Source organism: Elgaria multicarinata, chromosome 4 (assembly GCF_023053635.1).
Source record: "Elgaria multicarinata webbii isolate HBS135686 ecotype San Diego chromosome 4, rElgMul1.1.pri, whole genome shotgun sequence".
Taxonomy (NCBI): Eukaryota; Metazoa; Chordata; class Lepidosauria; order Squamata; family Anguidae; genus Elgaria; species Elgaria multicarinata.
Window position 1 is genome coordinate 138,260,207 of NC_086174.1, and position 22,060 is coordinate 138,282,266.

Genomic DNA, 22,060 nt, shown 5'->3' on the forward strand with positions numbered 1-22,060 from the left:
CAATACAACTGTTAAAGATACAGGAGCCCTGTCCTCCTTTTCATATGGTCACCCTAACACTGACAGAACAGTGAATGTATCATTATGCCCATGGCATAAATTCACTTTGATTTATTGGAGAAACGCTGGTAGTTGTAAGAACATTTTTCTGTCTAAACATGCATAGGATTGTGCCCTTAATGCTTTTTTAAAAAAATTCTGTCATAGGGATTTTTGCCTGTAATGATGGCGCTTGAAACAAAAGTAATCTGAATGTAAGCAAGCTTTGATATTGATATTTTTATTTCATTTATTTCCACACAACACAGCTACAATTGTCATTTTCAAAGCTAAAGAATGCATTACATTTAATTTAATGGTTTAAAAAAGAAACACATACACACGAAACATTGTTTCCCAATCAATGGGTGTAATTTTCACACATTGCAGTTGACCTGTTGAAATTGCCAAAGAGTTGAGGCCAAAGTAACAGAGAATTGTTTACTTCAAATCCACTAATTGCTCTAAGACAAAATATTTCCAGATTTTTTTTTACTCTAGATAAGGAAAGCATACCTTAATTACTAGTCTTCTGGTGTAACAATACACACCTAAATAGTTTCTGAAAAATGAACTGTACAATCAAGATTCAGAGCAATGATATAATTACCATATTGCCAATGTATATTTACATTCAGAAAAATAAGTCTCACCAAGCAACTTAAATAAACAAATAAATAAGAATGTTAAGCTGGTGCTTGATGTGAAATAAATAAAAACCAAAGGCCATTTTCAGAACTCATGCACACTTGAAGTACATTTTAAAATAAGCTATCCCACAAAAGGTAAACCAGGTCTTTAATTTATGCTACAATCTGCTATAGATTTCTCTATAACCTAACTGGGACAAACAAACAAAATGCACAGTTAATTTTATATATAAAAGTTCAGGATGTTTTCCTGCAATAGTACTTTGTAAAATGTCATTAACTTTGTCACTTTGGGTGACGTCTAGTCAGATACTACCTAAAAGAACCATTAGCTCTGAAATGTAGCTTAAGAACACAATTCTATGCATTTGTAGGACGTCTTTTCTGTCTAAACATGCATAGAATTGTGCTCTAAGAATATTCCCAGGCACATACTATCTAGGAATATTTGATTTAACTTGAATCTGCAAGTACAAGCTAGAATGAAATATTGGGGGCATCAAATGAATTACAGACAAAATGACAAGGAATAAACCACACAGGCCAAAATTATAGACTTTAAACACATCTTCAATAATCTGCTATCCTAGAGAAATTTAGAGGCATTTAAGGTGCACACTGTTATAAACATATCATTAAAATGCTACCCTGAATTTCCTCTGGAAACTGGATTCAGGATAAGGTAGAACAGAGAAGTGACCATTGGCGGATACGATTATCTATTTTCTAGCTGTTGGGACCCAGATCTTGCCAAAAATTACAGTGAGCATTTATTCTCCCACATGGTCCAGATGGCCAAACGTTGAGCCTTGGTTCATTAACTAGAAGGATACACTGAAAATCCAGGGCTACATCTCTGGGCTAGGGTAAAACCAATCTGTTCCCGTCCATTGGCTAGAGAAGGAGCTAGTGCTCAAATGCTGGCTTTCCTCTTCCTCTTCCCTATTGTATCGTGCCTTTGGGAGTGTGAGCCTGGACTGTCCTACCTTTTAATCTCTGTACAATGCTTAGAAACTTTTACATGTTTTATAACACCATCATCAATAACAACAAAATAAATAAATAAATAAAAATCCTTGAAGCCTCTTTTTTGCAACGTCTACTGAAACAGAACAGTGAGACATACCGTATAAAAACCGATAGCAGAGCAAATCTTTTTTTCCTTCCGCCTAAGCTTTTGTTGCAAGTCAGGTAGACAGCAGCTTCAGATAAATATGGGAATGACAAGGTAAGATGCTGATGATTTACTGATCTGACATTGAATGGGCTCCATGCTCATGTCAAGAACAGTGAATGGGCTCCATGCTCCATGCTCATGGCAAGAACAGTGAGCATGAGGGCTAGATTCCTGGGAAGCCCGTGCTTAGCACCTGAACGACAGCAAAGTATCAAATGAAGACTGTTGCCAAATGCAATAAAACCTCCAAGGAATCACTAACATTTAAATACTACTGGGCCTTGGAATCAAATGTACTGTATATATATTACAGCAAAAGTTGCCTCTATGGCTCAGTTCATATAGCTCTGTATACACGATAAGGATACCGTTCTAAGTCTCTAGATTACGTTTTTCCTCTTGGTTATAAAAGGAAAGCAGAGCCAAGTTGAAATTCCTACCAATAGCATATATGGTTTGTCAGTACTGCTCACTTCTCCCCTTATGCCTCAGCCGATTAGCGACTCCTTTGTATTCCTATGAGACTGGAGAGCTTTTCACAGTTCTCAAGTTTTACGGATTCGGCTTTCTGTTTCAGGCGCTCATCTCTGTATAGCTTCGCCAAATTAGATAACTCTGATTCTGAAAAACAAAAGATATACTTGGTAGTTACATTTTATTTTGGTCTTTATTTAAACCTGGATTATCTATATAAATAAAAATGAAAAAGACCGTTCGTTACTGTCGTTATATCTCCAAAAGTTCTTCACCGATTGCATTGAAATTTTGACACAGCGTTGCATTCGAATACGCGAGCGTTGTTATGTAACTATGTTCTCTATGGGGTCAAAGGTTTGTCTTAAAATCGAAGAAATAGGCCTCCTCAAAACCAGTTCTGCTGATCATTGTGACATCACCAACCAGTAGGCCAATCCGCTGCCTCTGCCTCCTCTCCTATTTGCATGTACTCTCGCAATTGGCTGAGTGAATATAGATGTCACACCTGTGAGTTACACGTTCAGAAGAAAGGTAACTGCCAGGAGTTTCCAGTAACCTCCTCACCGTAAAAACATGCTTTTATATCTCCGAAAGTTCTTCACCGATTGCTTTGAAATTTTGACACAGCGTTGCGTTCGAATACGCGAGCGTTGTTATGTAACTATGTTCTCTATGGGGTCAAAGGTTTGTCTTAAAATCAAAGAAATAGGCCTCCTCAAAACCAGTCCTGCTGATCATTGTGACATCACCAACCAGTAGGCCAATCCACTGCCTCTGCCTCCTCTCCTATTTGCATGTTCTCTCCTATTTGCTCTTATAGGTCATTGTGACATCGCCAACCAGTAGGCCAATCCACTGCCTCTGCCTTCTCTCCTATTTGCATGTTCTCTCCTATTTGCTCTTATAAGTCATTGTGATATCGCCAACCAGTAGGCCAATCCACTGCCTCTGCCTCCTCTCCTATTTGCATATTCTCTCACAATTGGCTGAGTGAATATAGATGTCACACCTGTGACAGTTACACGTTCTGAAGAAAGGCAACTGCCAGGAGTTTCCACTAACCTCCTCACCGTAAAAACATCCTTTTTTAAAAACCAAACAATCTGCTTTACTTCATCCAAATAATGCCTCGCAGAAGATCACACTTAGGTTGTCGTACTCGCAGAGCGGAAGCACTGCGACGAGAAATTGCAAATCAGACTGAGGAAGAACGGGCATCAGCAAACGAGAAAAAAAGAAAAAGAATGCCTCAAATACGTGCCAAGGAACCAGCCAAGCAACGTTCAGCCAGACTTGAGGATGCACGGTTGCGAGCACAGCAATCGCATTCTACAGCTTCAGATTTGCTTTGTTCTCAACAGAATGAACACGACAGGCTGAGAGTGGCTGAAAGACGTCAACGACAAACAGCACATCAGCGTCAAACACGACTCCATGGTAGACAATCACACGATTACAACCCAGCTGATGATTATAGTTTGAGGTGGCATGTTCTCATCGGCACTATGACTGAAGTGTGTCCTTATTGCAAGGCTCTTAAATTTAATGGAGAAACAAAAGGAATGTGTTGCGCTGCTGGAAAAATTAAACTGCCTCAACTTGGAGAACCACCAGAGCCATTACAAACTTTGCTTGCCAGATATACCGCAGAATCAAAGCATTTCCTATCTAACATCAGGAAATACAACTCTTGCTTCCAAATGACGTCGTTCGGCGCAGAAATCATCACAGCTCCATTTATGCCAACTTTCAAAGTCAAAGGACAAATTTATCATAAAGCCGGCTGCTTCCTTCCGTTTCAAGATAGTCAACATAAATTCCTACAAATGTATTTCATTGGTGATGGCAATGATGAATTGAATGCACGCTGCGGAATTTATACCGGCATAAAAAGGTCCATCGTTTCAAAACTGCAACAGCTACTTCACGAAAAAAACAATTTAGTACATTTGTTCAAAACAGCAATTGACATGATGCCATCTGATACACACAAGATTGTTATTCATGCTGACAAAACGCCTGCTGGAGAACATGTGCGAAGATTCAATGCTCCAACTATAGACGAAGTGGCAATTGTTATAGTCGGAGATCAATCTTGACAGGACCTTTCAAAGGTGAAGATGTCCTCATTCCTCGCATTCCTATGATTCCAACAGATATGCCATTTCAATTTAAGAGATTGCAATTCCCAATTCGATTGGCTTTTGCAATCACCATCAACAAAGCTCAGGGCCAATCTTTAGAATTGTGTGGTTTAGATCTAGACACAGATTGCTTCTCACATGGACAATTATATGTTGCGTGTTCTAGAGTCGGCAAACCAGACAATCTCTATATCTACACAGACAATGGAACAACCTAAAATATTGTATATCCACAAGCATTGTGAAATTAAACATATTAGAAACATCCGCTTTGTCTTTTTTTTCTTTTCAATTTAACCAGACTGAGCCACAGCAACGCGTGGCAGGGTACAGCTAGTTTTTAAATAAAAAAGTAGTACACTTATTTCACATTGTCAGAGTCTGCTAAACTGGAGTGGACTGATATCTACTTCTCTGCTTCATATTATTTATGGACATTAATTACTTTTGTGCATTTAATTAACTTTGCTATATTACGAGTGCTCTTTAAGATCTAAGAGGTTTTTTTGTCTAGATTTTTAAGCACATGAAGGACGCCTAAGAATGAGTAAAAGAAAACTTACTTTGTTGTTTTTCTTTCCTGCAGCTAGTCTGGATGTAGTCAATATAATCTTTTTCAATGTGTTTTTCAAGCTCTTCAAGTTCTTCGCCATTATAGTTATTTTCAAAGTTTTTATCAACATAGTAAGGCACCTGCAGGTTCTGTGTTTCTCTAACAATAGTGTGCCCTAGAGTCCTGTAAGTGTAAACAAGTAAAGAATAGTGTTTTAAACCCCCTTCGAAACAAAAAATCTGGATACGTTTTGCCGTATTAATATTTCTGTTCTGTTTTTCAGTCTGCCTTCTAAAAAAAAGAAAAGAGAAATGATCCATGCAGATTATATATTTCCCCTTTGTTCTAAAATGTTCCACATCCTTCCATCTACATGGTCCTGTAATGGCCAGAATTCTATTTTTATTGAATTATTATTGCATTTATATCCCACCTTTTTTCCTCCAAGGAACCCAAGGCGGGGTACATAATCCTCCTCCTCTCCATTTTTATTCTCACAACAACAACCCTGTGAGGTAGGTTGGGCTGAGAGAGTCTGTGACTGGCCAAAAGTCAGCCAGTGAGCTTCCCTGGCCAAGTGGATCTCCCGATTCCCAGTCCAGCACTCTAGCCACTAAACCACATTGACTCTATCCAATTATTGCAAGATTTATTATTATTCATTGATTGGATTTATATACTGCTTTCCCCAAAGTTTCAACATGGCGGGGATACAGCATTGTACCATCAAAACAGCAGTAAAATATAACAATAAACTGCATAGTAATAAAAATATGAATCACTCACAAAACTGCATGCTCTGCTGTGCACTGCAGAGCACGACTCGCTGGGTCACATGGAAGCAGGGCTGTGGAGTCGGAGTCGTAGAGTCGGTGAAAATGTACCGACTCCGACTCCTAATAAATTTAAATTGTATATAGAGTTGCTTTATGTCCCCGAAAACCAGGATTGTCCTGGATTCCAGCCAATTCAAAACTGACTATAGAAGAAGCCATCCTAGTTTATCCAGCGGTTACTAGTGATGCAGCTAGAACTGTAACAGAAATGCCACCCACCCAAGTCAGTGTTGAAAGACTGTTTTCGGCACTGTAAATAGTCAAATCAGATTTAAGGGCTTCTATGAGGGAGGATTTGGCAGAAGCAATTCTGTTTCTAAGAGCAATATGTTAGTCTTCAATCTTCTACAATATAATGTTTATCTCATTAAATGTATATTCACTTGAATTTTATATTCAAATGATACTTTAATCTCGAAAAAGGTTTATGTTACTTATGTACCTGAGTTCATTTCTTTTAAAATGGTCATTTGTTAAGTTGTTTTAGGTGTTCAGTTGTTTTTAACTTTTTTGTAGTTTTGACTTAGATATCAAAGTATATACTTTAGATTTTTGAACTAGTAGAGAAAGTTGTTCCTGATTTTCTTTTATAGTTTTATATCCTATTAATTTATACTCTATAGTCTTTTGATAAACCGCCCAGAGAACTTCGGCTATGGGGCGATATAAATGCAATTAAATAAATGAAAATATAACCTCATTGTTTTCATTTTTGGGCTTCTTTAATAAATAAAATAAAAAACCAGAATGTCTTAGCTATAGCCTTTAGACCTGGGCTTTAACAGGTTAGGGTTCTAACAAGTTGCGTGCTTGCAGTCGATGTAGGAAATATATAGGAAATTTATTTCCTATATCGATATATAATTAAAGGAGTTGGAGTCGGAGGTGCCATGAATAAAGGAGTCGGAGTTGGAGGTTCTATGTGCCGACTCCACAGCCCTGGATGGAAGGGAAAGTCTGGGTGAAAATATGTGTCTTGAGGAGACGTCTAAACATCAGAACTGTGGGGGCAGCTGGCAGGGCATTCCAGAAGGTGGTGGGTACTGTAACATTTAATATTCTACTGCAAGTGCTCCTGGGGGCAAACCTCAGAAACACTGGTGCCCTCAGGAGTGCTTCCTCAGATGGTTGCAAATATCATGTGAGATGATCCCTAAGTTAACATATGAAGCCCTAAATGACTTTGGAACAGGTTAACAACAACACCTTAAACTTGGCCTGGTAGGTTATGGGCAGCCAGTGCTGTTCTTTTAGCACAGGTGTAACTTGCTGTTGGAAAGAGGCTCCAGTTAGCATGCTGCACCAGCTGCGGCTTCCAGGCCAAGCCCAAGGGAAGCCCCACACAGAGCCAATTACAATGCTACAAGATCCACCTAAATAGTTGCAAACACAACCTAAAAGGATTAGAGCACTTTCTACTGGTCAGACTAAGACGATATGCCATTTCTTAAATGCATAGAAGTTGCAGAATCTGGAAAATAAAGCCAACTAGCAGAGGACATGCCGTTAAGGAGCATTAAACTGATGTTAACTTAAAATGAAGCTTTCCACTATTTATAATGATGTTAATACAAACTTTGCTAAATTCCATCTGCCCTTTACTGCTCCTATTTTTTTCCTAAATGAAGCAAATAAGCCTCCCCCCATTTTGAAAGAGTCAAATATACATTCCTTGTATATGGTGTTGTAGTTTTTAAGTAGTTACTCAGCAAATAAAGTAACTACCCTGTTTAAAGTAGCTACTCCGCAAATAGGGCTGGAGGCTTTGGCTAGTTTTTATTTAGATGTAACTAGCGTAAAAACAATGGACAAATCAACCCATTATTAACATTTTTCAAACTGCAGTCCAGCAGTTCTAATTTACAAATGAGCTTTTCTATCCGAGTAGTGCCTGGCAGTGTGCATCTCAGTGGCCCCGTTCAGACAACACGCTAAACCATGCTGCTTAACCACAAAATGGTTAACGGAATGCATTAACCTTAAAGCATTCCATTAATCATTTTGTGGTTAAGCTAGGGTGACCATATGAAAAGGAGGATAGGGCTCCTGTATTTTTAACAGTTGTATTGAAAAGGGAATTTCAGCAGGTGTCATTTTTATATATGGGGAACCTGGTGAAATTCCCTCTTCATCACAACAGTTAAAGCTGCAGGTGCCCTGCCCTCTTTTAAATCTGGTCACTCTAGTATAGCTCCTGCAGCTTTAACTGTTGTGATGAAGAGGGAATTTCACCAGGTTCTCCATATATACAAATGACACCTGCTGAAATTCCCTTTTCTACGCAACTGTTAAAGATACAGGAGCCCAGTCCTCCTTTTCATACGGTCACCCTAGTTAAGCAGCATGGTTTAGCATGTTGTCTGAACAGGGCCAGTAGTGTATTCAGACTTTAGGTTTCTATCCAATGTTAATCCTTCTTAGAGTTGACCCACAGAAATGAATGGTGCTTAAGTTAGACTAACATTGTATACAGCCTGATATGACTATTCAACACCCCCCAAAAGATCACCCCATATCCTTGTTTAACAAAAAGAGTAATTACTTTCTGCAGAGTGCTATGAAGAAACATGTAGTTCTTATGCTACAGCTACAACAAACACCCTTTCAGACTATTTTCTACATGGAAATTAATCTCCCTGCTGGAAAATTCAATGCTTCGAATGCATGGCTAAGAGAGAGCCTCTTCCCCTGCGTCCCACTTTAACTGCCCTTCAAACTACAGGCTTTCTCTAGCCCCACACTGGAAAGATTAGTGTGAAAAAGCCCTTAGGAATCCCGAACAGCAAAGGAAAGTATCTGGACTTACGATTTGAAGAGGCTGTAGGGTGGATTAGAAGCCATTAGCTGAGTTATTATCGACACAGCTACTATAATAAAGACTGGCAGTAACTGGATAAATGCTGAGTAGGTATTCTGCAAATGAAAACAATGGTTAGTCAAGTGTATAAGCTAGAGACGGAAGAAAATCGATATCATGAAGGTAAAAATATAGGGTTGTATCCAATTTTAGTCCTACTTGGAGTAGACCCCATTGAAATGAATGGTATTTAAGTGAGACTAACATTGGATACAATCGACATCCCCCCCAGATAGGAGATATTAGGTAGCTATTCGTCTTTTAAACAGGACTGGTGGTGGCTAAAATCTGCACAAAAAAATATTGACAACTCTCAAGTCTTTTTATTGTAATATGAATTATATGGCAAGAACAAGGTAGTTTTCATGCTGCTTTGCAAGGCATTAGGGAGGGATGCCTGCTCATTTCTTTTATATACATACTGTTGCCTTGAATGGCTCACTACTATCACCACCACCATCACTCCTGCCTTCTATTATGTAAAAATAAATGCTTCACTTTACTTAATGCCGAAGACATTAAGTAAAGACATTAAGACATTCTCTTTTTTTTCAATCAAATATGCAACTTGGTGAAATGCAGGGGTGGGGAACCTCAGGCCCAGGGGCCAAACCTGCCCCGGCCCCCAGGGTCCCAATTCAGATAGCCATGTTTCTTCCCCTGGTGCTACTCCCTTTCCTGCAGCCATTGATGGTTGGTTTTTCAGCTTTCGTGCCGTTTTTGCCACCACTCTCAAAGGCTGAAATGTCCATCCTAAGGTTTTGCTATTCACAGTAAGAGCTTTAAGCTAAAACCAGCTGGTATTTTGGGCCCTGCTTCCTTCGTCTTTGGCCCTGCCCACTACTTGAATGTGGCACCCGAGAACTTCTCCGAAAGTTCCCTTGGACGGAAAGAGTTTCCCCGTCCCTAGTTGTAAGGGGTTTCCTAAAGGAGTTACATCTTTTTTTATGGAGGGCAACTCTTAACTTTAAGGTATTGGCTTGGGGGAAATGAGCCTCGTGTGGCGCAGAGCGGTAAAACAGCAGATTCTGCAGCTGAAACTCTCCCCATGGCCTGAGTTCGATCCCAGCGGAAGCTGGTTTCAGGCAGCCGGCTCGGGTCGACTCAGCCTTCCATCCTCCCGTGGTCAGTAAAATGAGTACCCAGTTAGCTGGGGGAAAGGTAATAAGGGTCAGGGAAGGCAACGGCAAACCACCCCGCTATAAGGCCTGCCAAGAAAACGTCAGCAAAAGCTGGCGTCCCTCCAAGAGTCAGTAATGACTCAGTGCTTGCACGAGAGGTTCCTTTCCTTTCCTTTCCTTGGGGGAAATGCCTTCCTTCCTTCCTACAAATAGGTCCTACCTCGAGAGTCAATGGGTTATGCGAGCAAAAGGCAAGCTTGTGTAACAGTTCTTTTGATTTCCACCTGGCCCTCTGTGTGCACCTCAAATTCTTCACCGGAGAACAATGGGGACTGTGTGGTGTAGGGCTGCAGTGGTAGAGAGGAATTGCCCCAAATCACGGGCAGGGATCTTGAGCCAGAATTTGCAGAACTTGCACCAAACACTCCCCTCCCCTTCCCGTTCACAGAAGCCTCTGCTGGATCGGCAGCATTCAGTAGCCCAGCAGGGAGGGGCCACAGCTCATTGGCAGAGCATCTGCTTGGCATGCAGAATGTCCTGGCTTCAATCCTTGGAAAAACTCCTGCCTGAAACCCTGAAGAGTTGCTGCCTGTCAGTGTCAACAATAGTGTGCTAGATGGGGCCATGGGCCTGACTCAGTAGATGGCAGCCTCCTATGTTCTTATGTTCCAACCTATTGTTGGGGGAGCTAGTTATTTTTTACTGAAAAAAATACGTTCTTCAGTGGCAGATGTTCTTCACTGCTGAGATGGAAGGAACAGTGTTGTACTTTTAAATTAAAAATGTTTAAGAGAACAATCCTATGCCTCCTAGACAGCATCGGGGTGCAGGAGGGGGGGGGAGATAGGATAGTTCAGATTCTTAGATCCGAGGGTGGAGACAGGGCTCCGACCTCGGTCCCAGGAGTGTGAGTTTTCCGCCCCCTTCCCCCTCGCAGCTGGCACAGAGAGAACTGCACCAGCTGCCTCTCCGAGCTTGCAAAAGTGAATGCAGAGAGGGGGGCAGGGATACGAGCTATCCCAAGCCCTCTTCAGCCTCCTTCCCCCACCCCACTCCGCACAGCCCTAGATAAATGGGCAAAAACACCTGTCTAGCAAAAATGCAGAGTGGGAGAAGTGCGGAAGTGAAGATCGCCTCCACCATGTCCTCCTGTTCTACCTGGGATGCCAGTCAGCCTCCAAGTTCACAGACTGACAGGTATCTGGACAGGATTGCACCCTACAATGTTCTAAAACCACTCTTGATGGGGAAAGCATTCCATTTTAGGTATTGATAACAAAGCCCAGAAGAGCACCAATATCTTCCATTGCAAAGTTTACACAACATCTTTGGGGATCCCATTCCATAAGGAAATGGGAGATACAGCATAAATATTAGATTTGTTTCTCATTATAATCTATGCATTGTCACTGGAGGAGAATGTTTGCCAATGTGGAGTGTAGAGCAGCCTTTCCCAGCCTGGTACCCTCTAAACATTTTGGACTACAAGTCCCATCAACTCTGACCACTGGCCATACTGGCTGGAGCTGTCGTCCAAACCATCTGAAGGGCACCTTGCTGGGGAAAGCTAGTGCAGAAGATACAGTGTCGGACTTTGACAACAGAGATCTGGGCTCCAATTCCTCACTTGAGGATGAAGCTCACAGGTGACCCTGAGCCAGCCATTGCCTTGGAAGTTCACAGGCTTGTTGCAACATAAAATGGAGTTAGTTCATGGATGCTGGATATATAAATTTGACAAACATGTAGGAACAATACAAAACGGTGCGCTCTTCAACGATGCACAAATGTCACTAGAGAAAGTTAACTTTCAGCTTGCACCCATGTATGCTTTCTGTGAAGCAAGCCCCATAGAGCTGAATGGGATTTGTGCTCATATGCACAGGGCTTAGCTTCTCCCACTGTTCCTGGCAAACACTACTCCCTATGATAAAAATAAAATAAATCCTGCGTAGTAAATGCATTGGAAGAACAACATACAATTAAGAGCTCTAAGAAAGATAAATACCACTTGCTTTTAAAGTGGTTCAAATATTAGCAAATTATAGCACCAGATTCTTTCCTAAAGATAAGCGACACACAGGAGCTCTTTGTGAGTATTCATAACCTGTCCCAAGTACCTGTGGTCTAGTTTCTTCCTCCTCTTCCTCCTGCGTCCAAGTCCTCTCATGCCTGTTTCGCTGCTGATAACATGGGGGGTCCATTGATGAATTTGAAAACATGTGTATATTTCCTGGGTTTAAAACAATAACCATGAGAGGAAATTAAAATTTTAATGTTATAGCAGTGCATGTGTCCCATCCCTATGGGAGAGGGGAATGGCTTCAGGCTCCCATCATCTTAGTTTTCATTTTTAAAAGTAAAATTCTAGTCTTTATTGGTTGCACGGTGTAGAGAATGTGGATAGGGAGACATTTTTCTCCCTCTCTCAAACTACTACAACCTGGGGTCATCCATGAAGCTGATTGGTGGGAGATCCAGGACAAATAAAAGGAAGCACTTCTTCACACAGCACATAGTTAAATTATGGAACTCACTACCACAAGATGTAGTGATGGCCACCAATTTGGATGGCTTTAAAAGGGGGTTGGATAAATTCCTGGAGGCGAAAGCTATCCATGGCTACTAGCCCTGGTGGTTGTGTGCTATCTCCAGTATTCAAAGCAGTAAGGCTGTGTGCACCAGTTGCTGGGGAACATGGGTGGGAGGGTGTTGTTGCACCTGTATCCTGCTTGTTCATCCCTGGCCGATGGCTGGTTGGCCACTGTGTGAACAGAGTGCTGGACTAGAGGGACCCTTGGTCTGATCCAGCATCAGGGCACTTCTTAGGTTCTTAGTATATTTTGGATCCGGACTTGCCCTTCCACAAACAGAAGGGATCCCAATGCAGCAGAAGCTCTGGGGATCTTTGCCAGTTCCCCCTTTCCCTGCAGCACCCTGGCTCATCTCACTCTGTTTGGGTGGGTTTCCAATTCCCTGGAACAGGGCTCCCCAACCTTTTCAGATCGGTGGATCCGTTTGGCATTTGGGGAGGGTGTCGTGGCTGTTCTAACAAAATGGCTGCCATATTGGGGAGGTGGGGTTGACCATTCATAAATGGCTAGAGTAGTGGGTGCGTTCTGTCACAAAACACTCATTTCCCAGAAGGCGAACTGCTAAGACTAAAGAAGAGTAACTTGTCCAAGTATCTAATTGCAAGGCAGAAGTCAGGCGTGAATTCCAAAACACAAAACCACTCTTTGGAATCCAAATAAAGATGGAGCTAGGTGGCAGCACAGCACGTCACGTCACTTTGCCGCATCCCAGCCTCGCGGGTAAAATTAATAATTCAGTTTCAGGCATTCTAACTCAGATTAAGGCAGCTTCCTGTGTTTCTATGACTGCAAATCCTGGACTTAAACTTTTATTACAGGGCTTCCTCACAGGCAGGGAATAACTGGAGTCACTTTAACAGCAGCTTTGGTTGCACTTCAAAGCAAAGCTTGAAAAGGAACACTCACCTGTAGGGAAGTTTCCTCCAAAAAACATATTAAATATTTCTTCTGGCGTAATGTCTGCTTCGAATTCTCGATAATAGTTATAATGCTTGGGTAGGTTGGTATAAAACGTTTCTTCTTCATCTCCAAATTGATCGTACTGCAATCTCTTCTCGGGGTTGCTCAAAACGGCAAAAGCCGTGCCTATTGCTGCGGGTCGGAAGAGTCATGGGAAAAAAGAAGATTGTAGAAAAATGGTATTTAATGAGATAAAAGAAATTTTAGGAATGGAGATTGAAGAGACGCCTATAGTGGCATTGTTATCATTATATGGAGAATTAAATTGTAGCAAAGAGACAAAAGAATTGATAACGAATTTGTTAACTGCAGCAAGGTTAATGATATCTAGGAATTGGAAGGTTCAAGGGGATTATCTTATAGAAGATTGGTATAAAGAAATATGGGATATTGCTATAAATGACAAATTAACATGTACTATAAGTTAGACGAGGAATGATAAAAACAAATTATTTTGAGGGAATATGGAAACAGTTCCTAGAATTTGTCTTATCTAAGGGGAGTGGTAAAGCACCTCCAGAAGAAACAATGAGATTTTGGAAACAGGAATAAGATCCTGGGGGGGGGGGTGTGCACTTAAAAAAAAAAGAAAAAAAGAAGAAGATTGTATCCTTGTCACTCATCTTCCTGACTGCGATCTAATCCAATGCCCAGCTAACAGTGAGCTGCAATGGGCTACGTGCCTTACAGAGCAATCCTATGGCCTACTGGGGGCTCATCTGCACCAAGCAGATATTCCACTATGAAAGTGGTATGAAAGCAGCATATAAAAGGCAGGAGCCACACGACTGCTTTATAGTGGTACTGAAGTGCACTGACAACTGTTAGGGCCCATTGACACATACCATATGCCGCTTTCATAGTGCTATATCCTGCTTGGTGTAGATGTGTCACGGGCCCCAACAGTCGTCAGTGCACTTCAGTACCACTATAAAGCAGTCGTGTAGATCCTGCAGTGCACTTCAAGACCGCTATAAAGCAGTAGTGTGGCTCCTGCCTTTTATATACCGCTTTCATAGCGGAATATCCTGCTTGGTGTCGATGAGCCCTGCATCTCGGGTGTCATCGGATGCTGCAGATCTCCTCTTCCACTCCTGCAGACAGAGCTATGAGAGCAGAGGAGGAGAGCCTATGATGGAGCTTGCTCCGCTCCTGCCCCACCTGCCCCCAGCTGCTGCAAAGAGCTCCATGGTGGCTCCTCTTTCCGAAGTCACTGCAGAGGCTGGGAAAGGGGGCGTGCAGATGGGCAGGGAGAGGAGAGGAAAGTTGGAATTATTTCAATATATTGGTAGAACACCCTGGGGGCATTACACGCCAATCCTTCTTGTTTGCTTGAATCATCTTGATCTAGTAAATACATTTGCAAATACAGTTCGGGATACTTAGACCAACTAGTCTTAACCAAAACATTATCCTCAATATGTGAAATCTTTGGACAATTCCACCACATGTGGGATCATGTCCCCATTTCCAGTAGTTACCGGTTCCAGTTGCCATAAAACATGACATATTGTATTGGGAGCAAAATACTGACATTAAAGGAGCTTTTATCATTGTTCCTTTAAATGTGCATTAAGACAATTCACCAGGCCAGCCTTTCATATCTGATTCCAACACAAATCAGTTTAATAAAATCCCTACTCCAAGCTACCACACATCCTGGGTAAAGGGCTCAGACCAGAATGATATAAATTATTGACATAAGACCGTACCCACATCAGAGTGTGCATGAACAAGACTCCCAAAAGCAATTGTTTCCCTCGAGCCAGCACCTCTAAGGTCTTTCTTAGCATTTCTCTTTGCAAGAATTGGAACCAATGTACAAAAATTTCTCTTAAATTTCCCTTTCAGTGATCGACAGAGCGCAACACCATTTTTATATTTTGTGACTGCCCCATCCAGACTCATTCACATACCTTTAAATGCATCTGTTGCTCCTGGAGCGCAGTTCTTGTCTGGGTGAAATTTAAGGGCAAGTTTTCGGTAAGCCTTCTTCAGTTCTTCATCTTTCGCATTTTTCCCAACACCTAGAATCTCATAGTAATTCTTACTGTTCTTTATCCTACAAAATAGGCAGCACAATTCTTTAATTACATCCTAGGTTTTACAATGTATGTTTTAAACTTTGTAAGGCCACCTTGAGGCCCAGTATTGGGCAAAAGGCGGGATAAAAATAAATATAATAATAATAATAATAATAATAATAATAATAATAATAATAATATCTTTTCCCAAAGAGCATTTACAGAAAGTTTCTTACTAAATCCCTGAAGTGCACTTTCAAATACAGGAAGGAAAAATTGGCAGTAGATGCAAGCCTCTCCCTTTAGACTTGGTTGTGGGTCGACTTCACTGAGGGCACGCACATTAGCCTTTCTTGGGTTTCTGAAACAGCCAAAGGTAAGCTTGACAATGGGGAAAAGGTCCCACAAATTCCTTTAGCAGATCTCTCTTGAAATGTCTTTGTAGCGAACCTTAGGTGGGAGTGGCCAGTTAGGAGTGAGTGGGATGCACACAGGCGAGGATGTATGGAAGGGGGAGTTAGTGTCAGGACTAGGCCCAGGCTTCTTGGTTTGGTTTCTGACTCTGATTTGGAGATGGAGCTAGAAGAAACTCAGTTGAGACAAGAAGCAGGGGAGGAAATTCCCCAAGACCCTTCAGGAGTCAGCAAAGAACTTCCCCAGGGACTTAGCAAGGAAGAGGGCAAGGTTCAGAGACTGTCTTCCCCTGTCCCCGTGGGAACCCAGCCTCTTTCAGAGGGGGAGGAAGCATCAGAGTTACAGATGCCAGAGCCTGTTGCCGAGTTAAGCAGGTGGAGCTGAGAGGAGGTGGGAGGCATCCCGCCAGACTGGCTGCCCATCAGAACCTGGGCCAGGAAGATCATCCCTGAAGAGAGAAGTCCAGAAAAAGCCTGCTAAGTACGGCAGGAAACCTGTCCATTAGTTGGAAGACAACTGCCCTGCTTTCAGTTGTTCTCTTAATATTTATTTATTTATTGCATTTTTATACTACCCAATAGCCAAAGCGCTCTTAACAAAGCCCTATTTAGCTAATTAGGCCTAGAGGCCTGCTCTCACCCGCTGTAGTTGCTTCAGGTGTGAAGAGGTACTATTAACTGAATGAAAGAGTTTGTGGACTGCACAGCAAGTCTCTGTTGCCTCACTACTCAGAATCCCTGACATTTATTTATTGCATTTTTATACCGCCCAATAGCCGAAGTTCTCTGGGCAGGTTACAAAAATTGAAACCATAGAAACCATTCAAAATATAAAACAAACAGTATAAAAGCAGAATATAAAATACAATATAAAAACACAGCCAGGATAAAATCAAGCAGCAATGCAGAAATTAATACCGATTTAAAATACAAATTTAAACAGCAAAGTTAAAATTAATTTGATAGACTGTTAAAATGCTGATAAAATAAAAAGGCCTTCACTGGGCGTCTAAAAGAATATAGTGTAGATGGCAGGTAAACCTCTTTAGGGAGCTCATTCCACAGCCAGGGTGCCACAGCAGAGAAGGCCCTCCTCCTGGTAGACACCTGCCTCACTTCCTTTGGCAGCGGCTCACGGAGAAGGACCCCTGAGGATGATCTTAGGGTCTGAGCAGATACATATGGGAGGAGGCGTTACTTCAGATAACCTGGCCCCAAGCTGTTTAGGGCTTTGAATGTTAATACCAGCACTTTGAATTGGGCCTGGACCTGGACTGGCAGCCAATGAAGTTGGAAAAGGACTGGTGTGATGTGGTCTTGTTGGCCAGTCCGTTAGTAAACCTGCTGCCCTGTTTTGTACCAGCTGAATTTTCAGGACTGTTTTCCAAGGCAGCCCCACATATAACGTATTGCAGTAATCTAGACGAGAGGTTATCAGAGCATGGATAACTGCAGCTAGGCTATCTCTGTCCAGATAAGGGTGCAGGTGGTCAGTTAAAGTGGATAGTTGAGGAAGAATGGACAAGAGTGATAAAAGGTTCTGGGGAAACGGAAGCTATAGTTTTGATTTTATTTTGACCACATGAGTAACTTAAGCTGCTGTTTTTATACTGTCTTGTTTTCATAGTCCTTGCTCACCCAAAATATTCTGATCCTATAAAGTGTAAATAAACCCAGTTTATGACTTTGAGCGGGGGAAATCCAGAACAGTGCTGTTTTCTAGACTGAATACACATTGATAGGGTGTGAACTTCTCCCCAAGAAATATTTCATTCTACATCTTCGTAGCAGTCAAATTTATGCCGAAGTATAAGGAAGAGATCACACTCCCCCAAATCTCTCTGTGCATCATAGATAATCTGGTGGCAGCTATTTCCAAGTGCATTTTTAAGGCTACCAATCTGTTAAATATGCTTTTAATGTGTTTTTAGGATGTTTTTAACCATGTATGCTATATTTTTAATCAGTATTTTGTGTATTTTATGCTTCTTGTTGTTCCCCACCTCGAGCCAATTGGAGAGGCGGGTACGAAATATATTATTATTATTATTATTATTATTATTATTATTATTAAAGAACTTTCAGATCACTGGTCTTCTGGTTGATTATATTTAAACAAATACACTTCATTTTGCTTTGACATTTGAAAATAGCATAAAAGAAAGACAGCATTTAATAAACAAAAGCTACTCCTCATTGTTAGAAAAAATCATCAAATATTTTTCACTCCCTAGAATTAAAGAAGACCTTTAAAAAGTGTCCTTAATTAGCAGCCTTACGAATTAAAACTGGCTTCAAATGATCAGCGAACGTTAAAGTTTTCTGAGGAACATCTTGCCCTGAGGGGACAGGAGAAGAAGCAGACACAATCTTGGTGAGCAGCCGCCATCTTGCTCCCCGTGGTGCAAGATGGTGGTGGCTCACCAACTCCCTTCCCCATCTGTCACCAAAACAGCATCTGAGGAAACATCTTGCCCTGAGGGGATGGGAGAAGAAACAGATCAGTCTTGAACTCAAAAGGAGAAGAGAAACTGCAGAAGAGGTGAAAGAAAAGAACAACAGGCCAGCCAGATTGGCAAGAGATGCAATGCAAACCTGAGTTTCATTCATGCATTCCCATTCATCAGGGCAAATGAACCAAAATTATTATTATTATTATTATTATTATTATTTATTTATTTATATAGCACCATCAGTGTACATGGTGCTGTACAGAGTAAAACAGTAAATAGCAAGACTCTGCCGCATAGGCTTACAATCTAATAAAATCATAGTAAAACAATAAGGGGGGAAGAGAATGCAAACAGGTACAGGGTAGGGTAAGCAGGCACAGGGTAGGGTAAAACTAACAGTAGAAAGTAACAGTAGAAGTCTGCACAACATCAAGTTTTAAAAGCTTTAGGAAAAAGAAAAGTTTTTAGTTGAGCTTTAAAAGCTGCGGTTGAACTGCTTTCCATAGGGTGACCATACGGAAAGGAGGACCGGGCTCCTGTATCTTTAACAGTTGTGTAGAAAAGGGAATTTCAGCAGGTGTCATTTGTAGGCATGCAGCACCTGGTGAAATTCCCTCTTCATCACAACAGTTAAAGCTGCAGGAGCCCTGCCCCTCTTTTGTATCTGGTCACTCTAGTGTAGCTCCTGCAGCTTTAATTGTTGTGATGAAGAGGGAATTTCACTAGGTACTGAATGCTAACAAACAACACCTGCTGAAATTCCCTTTTCAATATAACTGTTAAAGATACAGAAGCCCTGTCCTCCTCTCCATATGGTCACCCTACTTCCCACCCATCCCTTCTTCCTCCCAATCCCTTTCCTTGGGACTGGCATCTTTTGTAAACCTGAGAGGAGGGACGACCTAATCATTGATTCTTGTGAGACGCTCTGGGAGTCTTTTGACTGACGAGTGGGATAGAAATGTTTTGAATAAATGAACAAACAAATAAAGCATTACCAGGTTGCATTCTACTCAGTAAGGTTTCCTATTTACCTTTGCACCCCAAGCAGCTGTTCCTTTGTATAGGTCATGCTACTTTCCCCAGAGATGGATGGGTTCCTTCCACTGTCACACACATGCTCTTTTTTCATCCTCATACAATCGCTACAGCCACAGCAGTCAAAGTTGTCTCTCGCTTCCTCGGATGGGCACGGATTTCTTCTGAGCTCATCAATTAATGCTGCAAAGAAAGACTGGTCAGTTCTTTGTATAATTCCCAGAAGGGAACACGTAACATCATGCTTTACAAACACAACCCTCTATCAAATGGGGAGGGGAGAAAGGTCTTATTACTGTCAGCTGTGAACTATATAGTACTGCATAAGAAGAGCCCTGCAAGGATCCTTCTAGTCCAGTAGTCTCCATCCACATGCTTCCTTCGAAGCCAGCACTAGAGTGTGAGGATTACTCTAGCCTTGTTCTTCTTGTCTGCTATTTGCCACCCCTCCTTCTGCAACTGGTATTCAGAGGAATATTATCTTTGAACTGGGAAGTTCCAGTTAGCTATCACCAATAGAGCTGTGGCCTTGGGTTCAAAAGGAGAACAAACAAACAAAGAATAGAACACGTTCGTTTACACTAGTGATGTTTTTGGGAATCTGCATTTGCTTATTTTGATGACTTACACTGTATTATTTTTAGCTTGATCCCAGTGCTTCGTACCCGGAAAAAGAATTTTAAAAAACCAACAAAACCACAGCTTATACCCATCACTCCATATTATGTTTTGCTACCTCACTGTAACAATGAACATCTTAAACAGAAACTTGCTACAGCAGATGGAAGACATGAATATCTGAAAGAATTGCAAGAGAAATAAAATAAGTGTTTCCAAGGTTATAATCACACCAGACTTCAGGCCAGTTCGCACATGTAAGCACACCACTTGATTTCTCAGTGCTTGCTGACTATCAGTTTAAATTGTGAACTCAATTGTCTTGAAGCAATATAGAAGTACTGTCTTTAAATAATGAAGACTAATTGCTATATTCATGTTCAGTGCTTGATAACTCCATCATCAAGTGACAAGTTACTTGTATAAGTTCTGTCCATGGTGTTTGACCCATGTTGACATAAAATGGTAAATAGAAGAGCCTGTTACTAAAATCCAGAATTCATTCATCTAATTAAGCTTTTCCCCGCATGGTGCCTGATAGGGGCTGATTCGAATAGTACTCCAAAACCCTTTCTCTTGCATTTTACCATTTCTACTCATGTTTCTCTAGAACTGAAGATACCGTATGTCTTCGATTGTAAGACGACATCGATTGTAAGACACACACTAATTTCAGTACCACCAACAGAAAGAAAAACCCTAAGACACACCCCATTTTTAGAGATGTTTATATGGGGAAAAAAGTGCGTCTTAGAATCGAAGAAACAGGGTAACTTCCATTCTCAAACCCATCCTTGCAACTTTTCTCATACAACTCTTTATCCTGCTGCACTATCACCCTATTCAGTCCTGCCCCCCTCCATAATCTTAGAAATACCAGAGGAGTAGCTGTTCTAGTTTACCTATTGTAAGAACAAAAAGAAGGAGTTTGAGGTACCCCCAAAACTGGTATTTTCATAGTATTTTCACTGTTGCAGCCCAGATGCATGAATTAATGTCCTTAGGTTGCAGATATCTGCGCACACACACACACACACACACACGGGTAGAGAAGAATATTGCAAATAGTAAAGCCAAAAGGCAATGAAAACAAGGGACGGCATTAGATCTGTACCATTTATTTTTTATGTATTTATTTTTTATTGCATTTATATCCCGCCTTTTTTCCTCCAAGGAACCCAAGGTGGCGTACATAATCCTCCTCCCACTCTCCATTTTAGCCTCACAACGACAACCCTGTGAGGTGGGTTGGGCTGAGAGTCTGCGACTGGCCCAAAGTCACCCAGTGGGTTTCCACGGCCGAGTGGGGACTAGAACCCGGATCTCCTGACTCCCAGTCCAACACCAGCTTCTTATTTTCTGCAACTGAGGAACTTGCCAGACCCAATGCAATATTCTTCTCTCTGTACCCATGTGTAAGTCTGGGCCGACTGAAGGCGACGTCCGTTTCTTCGAAATCCTGCGATGTCAAGCAGTATAGAAGCCACTTAAATAACAAATGAAATAAAAAAAATTGGCAAACGCCTCTGACGAAAGCTTCTGCCACAACGCATTTGCCAAGCCTTCAAGGGGCCACCAGGCTCTTTGTTGTGAGGACTCGAGACCCCACACCCCACCAGCTCCCCTATGAAGGACCACTCCCGACTCCGCCTCAGTGCACCTAAGCTCCGGCAGCAGCAGAAGCAAGAAGTTACCTTCAGCCCATCGCTCCCCAGGGCTCAGCACTGCCATTTTCCATCTGGGGGAGAGGGAGGAACGACGAGCGGGGACGAGGCGAGTTCACGTGATGCGGGATCCCGACCACAGGGTAACCTGGGTGTTGTAGTCCCCGCATATTAGCAGCCGCTCAGAGCGACCCGCATTTTTGGACAGGCGAGGAGTTCACGCTGTAGAAAGAGAGAGAGAGGAAAATATATGTATTTTTAATACGACCCTCTTCAAGCGGACCCCCGCTCCTGTCGCTGGTTTCTCCCCTTCCACATTTCCCAGTGCAGAGCTTTCGCTATAGAGGTGCCGAGGCCTAGAGCGAAAGCCTCCTTCAGCGTCCATAGAGAATCGCGGTCTAGAGCGACGCCCAATTAAATACCGGAAGTCCAAGCTGTGAGG

At 41.9% G+C, this 22,060-nt stretch overlaps 1 protein-coding gene across 1 annotated transcript; it reads right to left on the bottom strand.

Annotated features, from left to right (window-relative positions):
* Positions 1 to 264: 264 nt before the first annotated feature.
* DNAJC18 (DnaJ heat shock protein family (Hsp40) member C18) lies at positions 265 to 21,836 on the bottom strand. Its single transcript, XM_063125246.1, has 8 exons — positions 21,649 to 21,836; positions 19,333 to 19,519; positions 15,325 to 15,470; positions 13,355 to 13,540; positions 11,975 to 12,087; positions 8,683 to 8,789; positions 5,051 to 5,223; positions 265 to 2,487 (listed from the first exon to the last, which is right to left on the bottom strand). The coding sequence occupies exons 1-8, from the start codon at positions 21,683 to 21,685 to the stop codon at positions 2,363 to 2,365; spliced, it is 1,074 nt and encodes a 357-aa protein (XP_062981316.1). The 5' UTR covers positions 21,686 to 21,836; the 3' UTR covers positions 265 to 2,362.
* Positions 21,837 to 22,060: the final 224 nt, after the last annotated feature.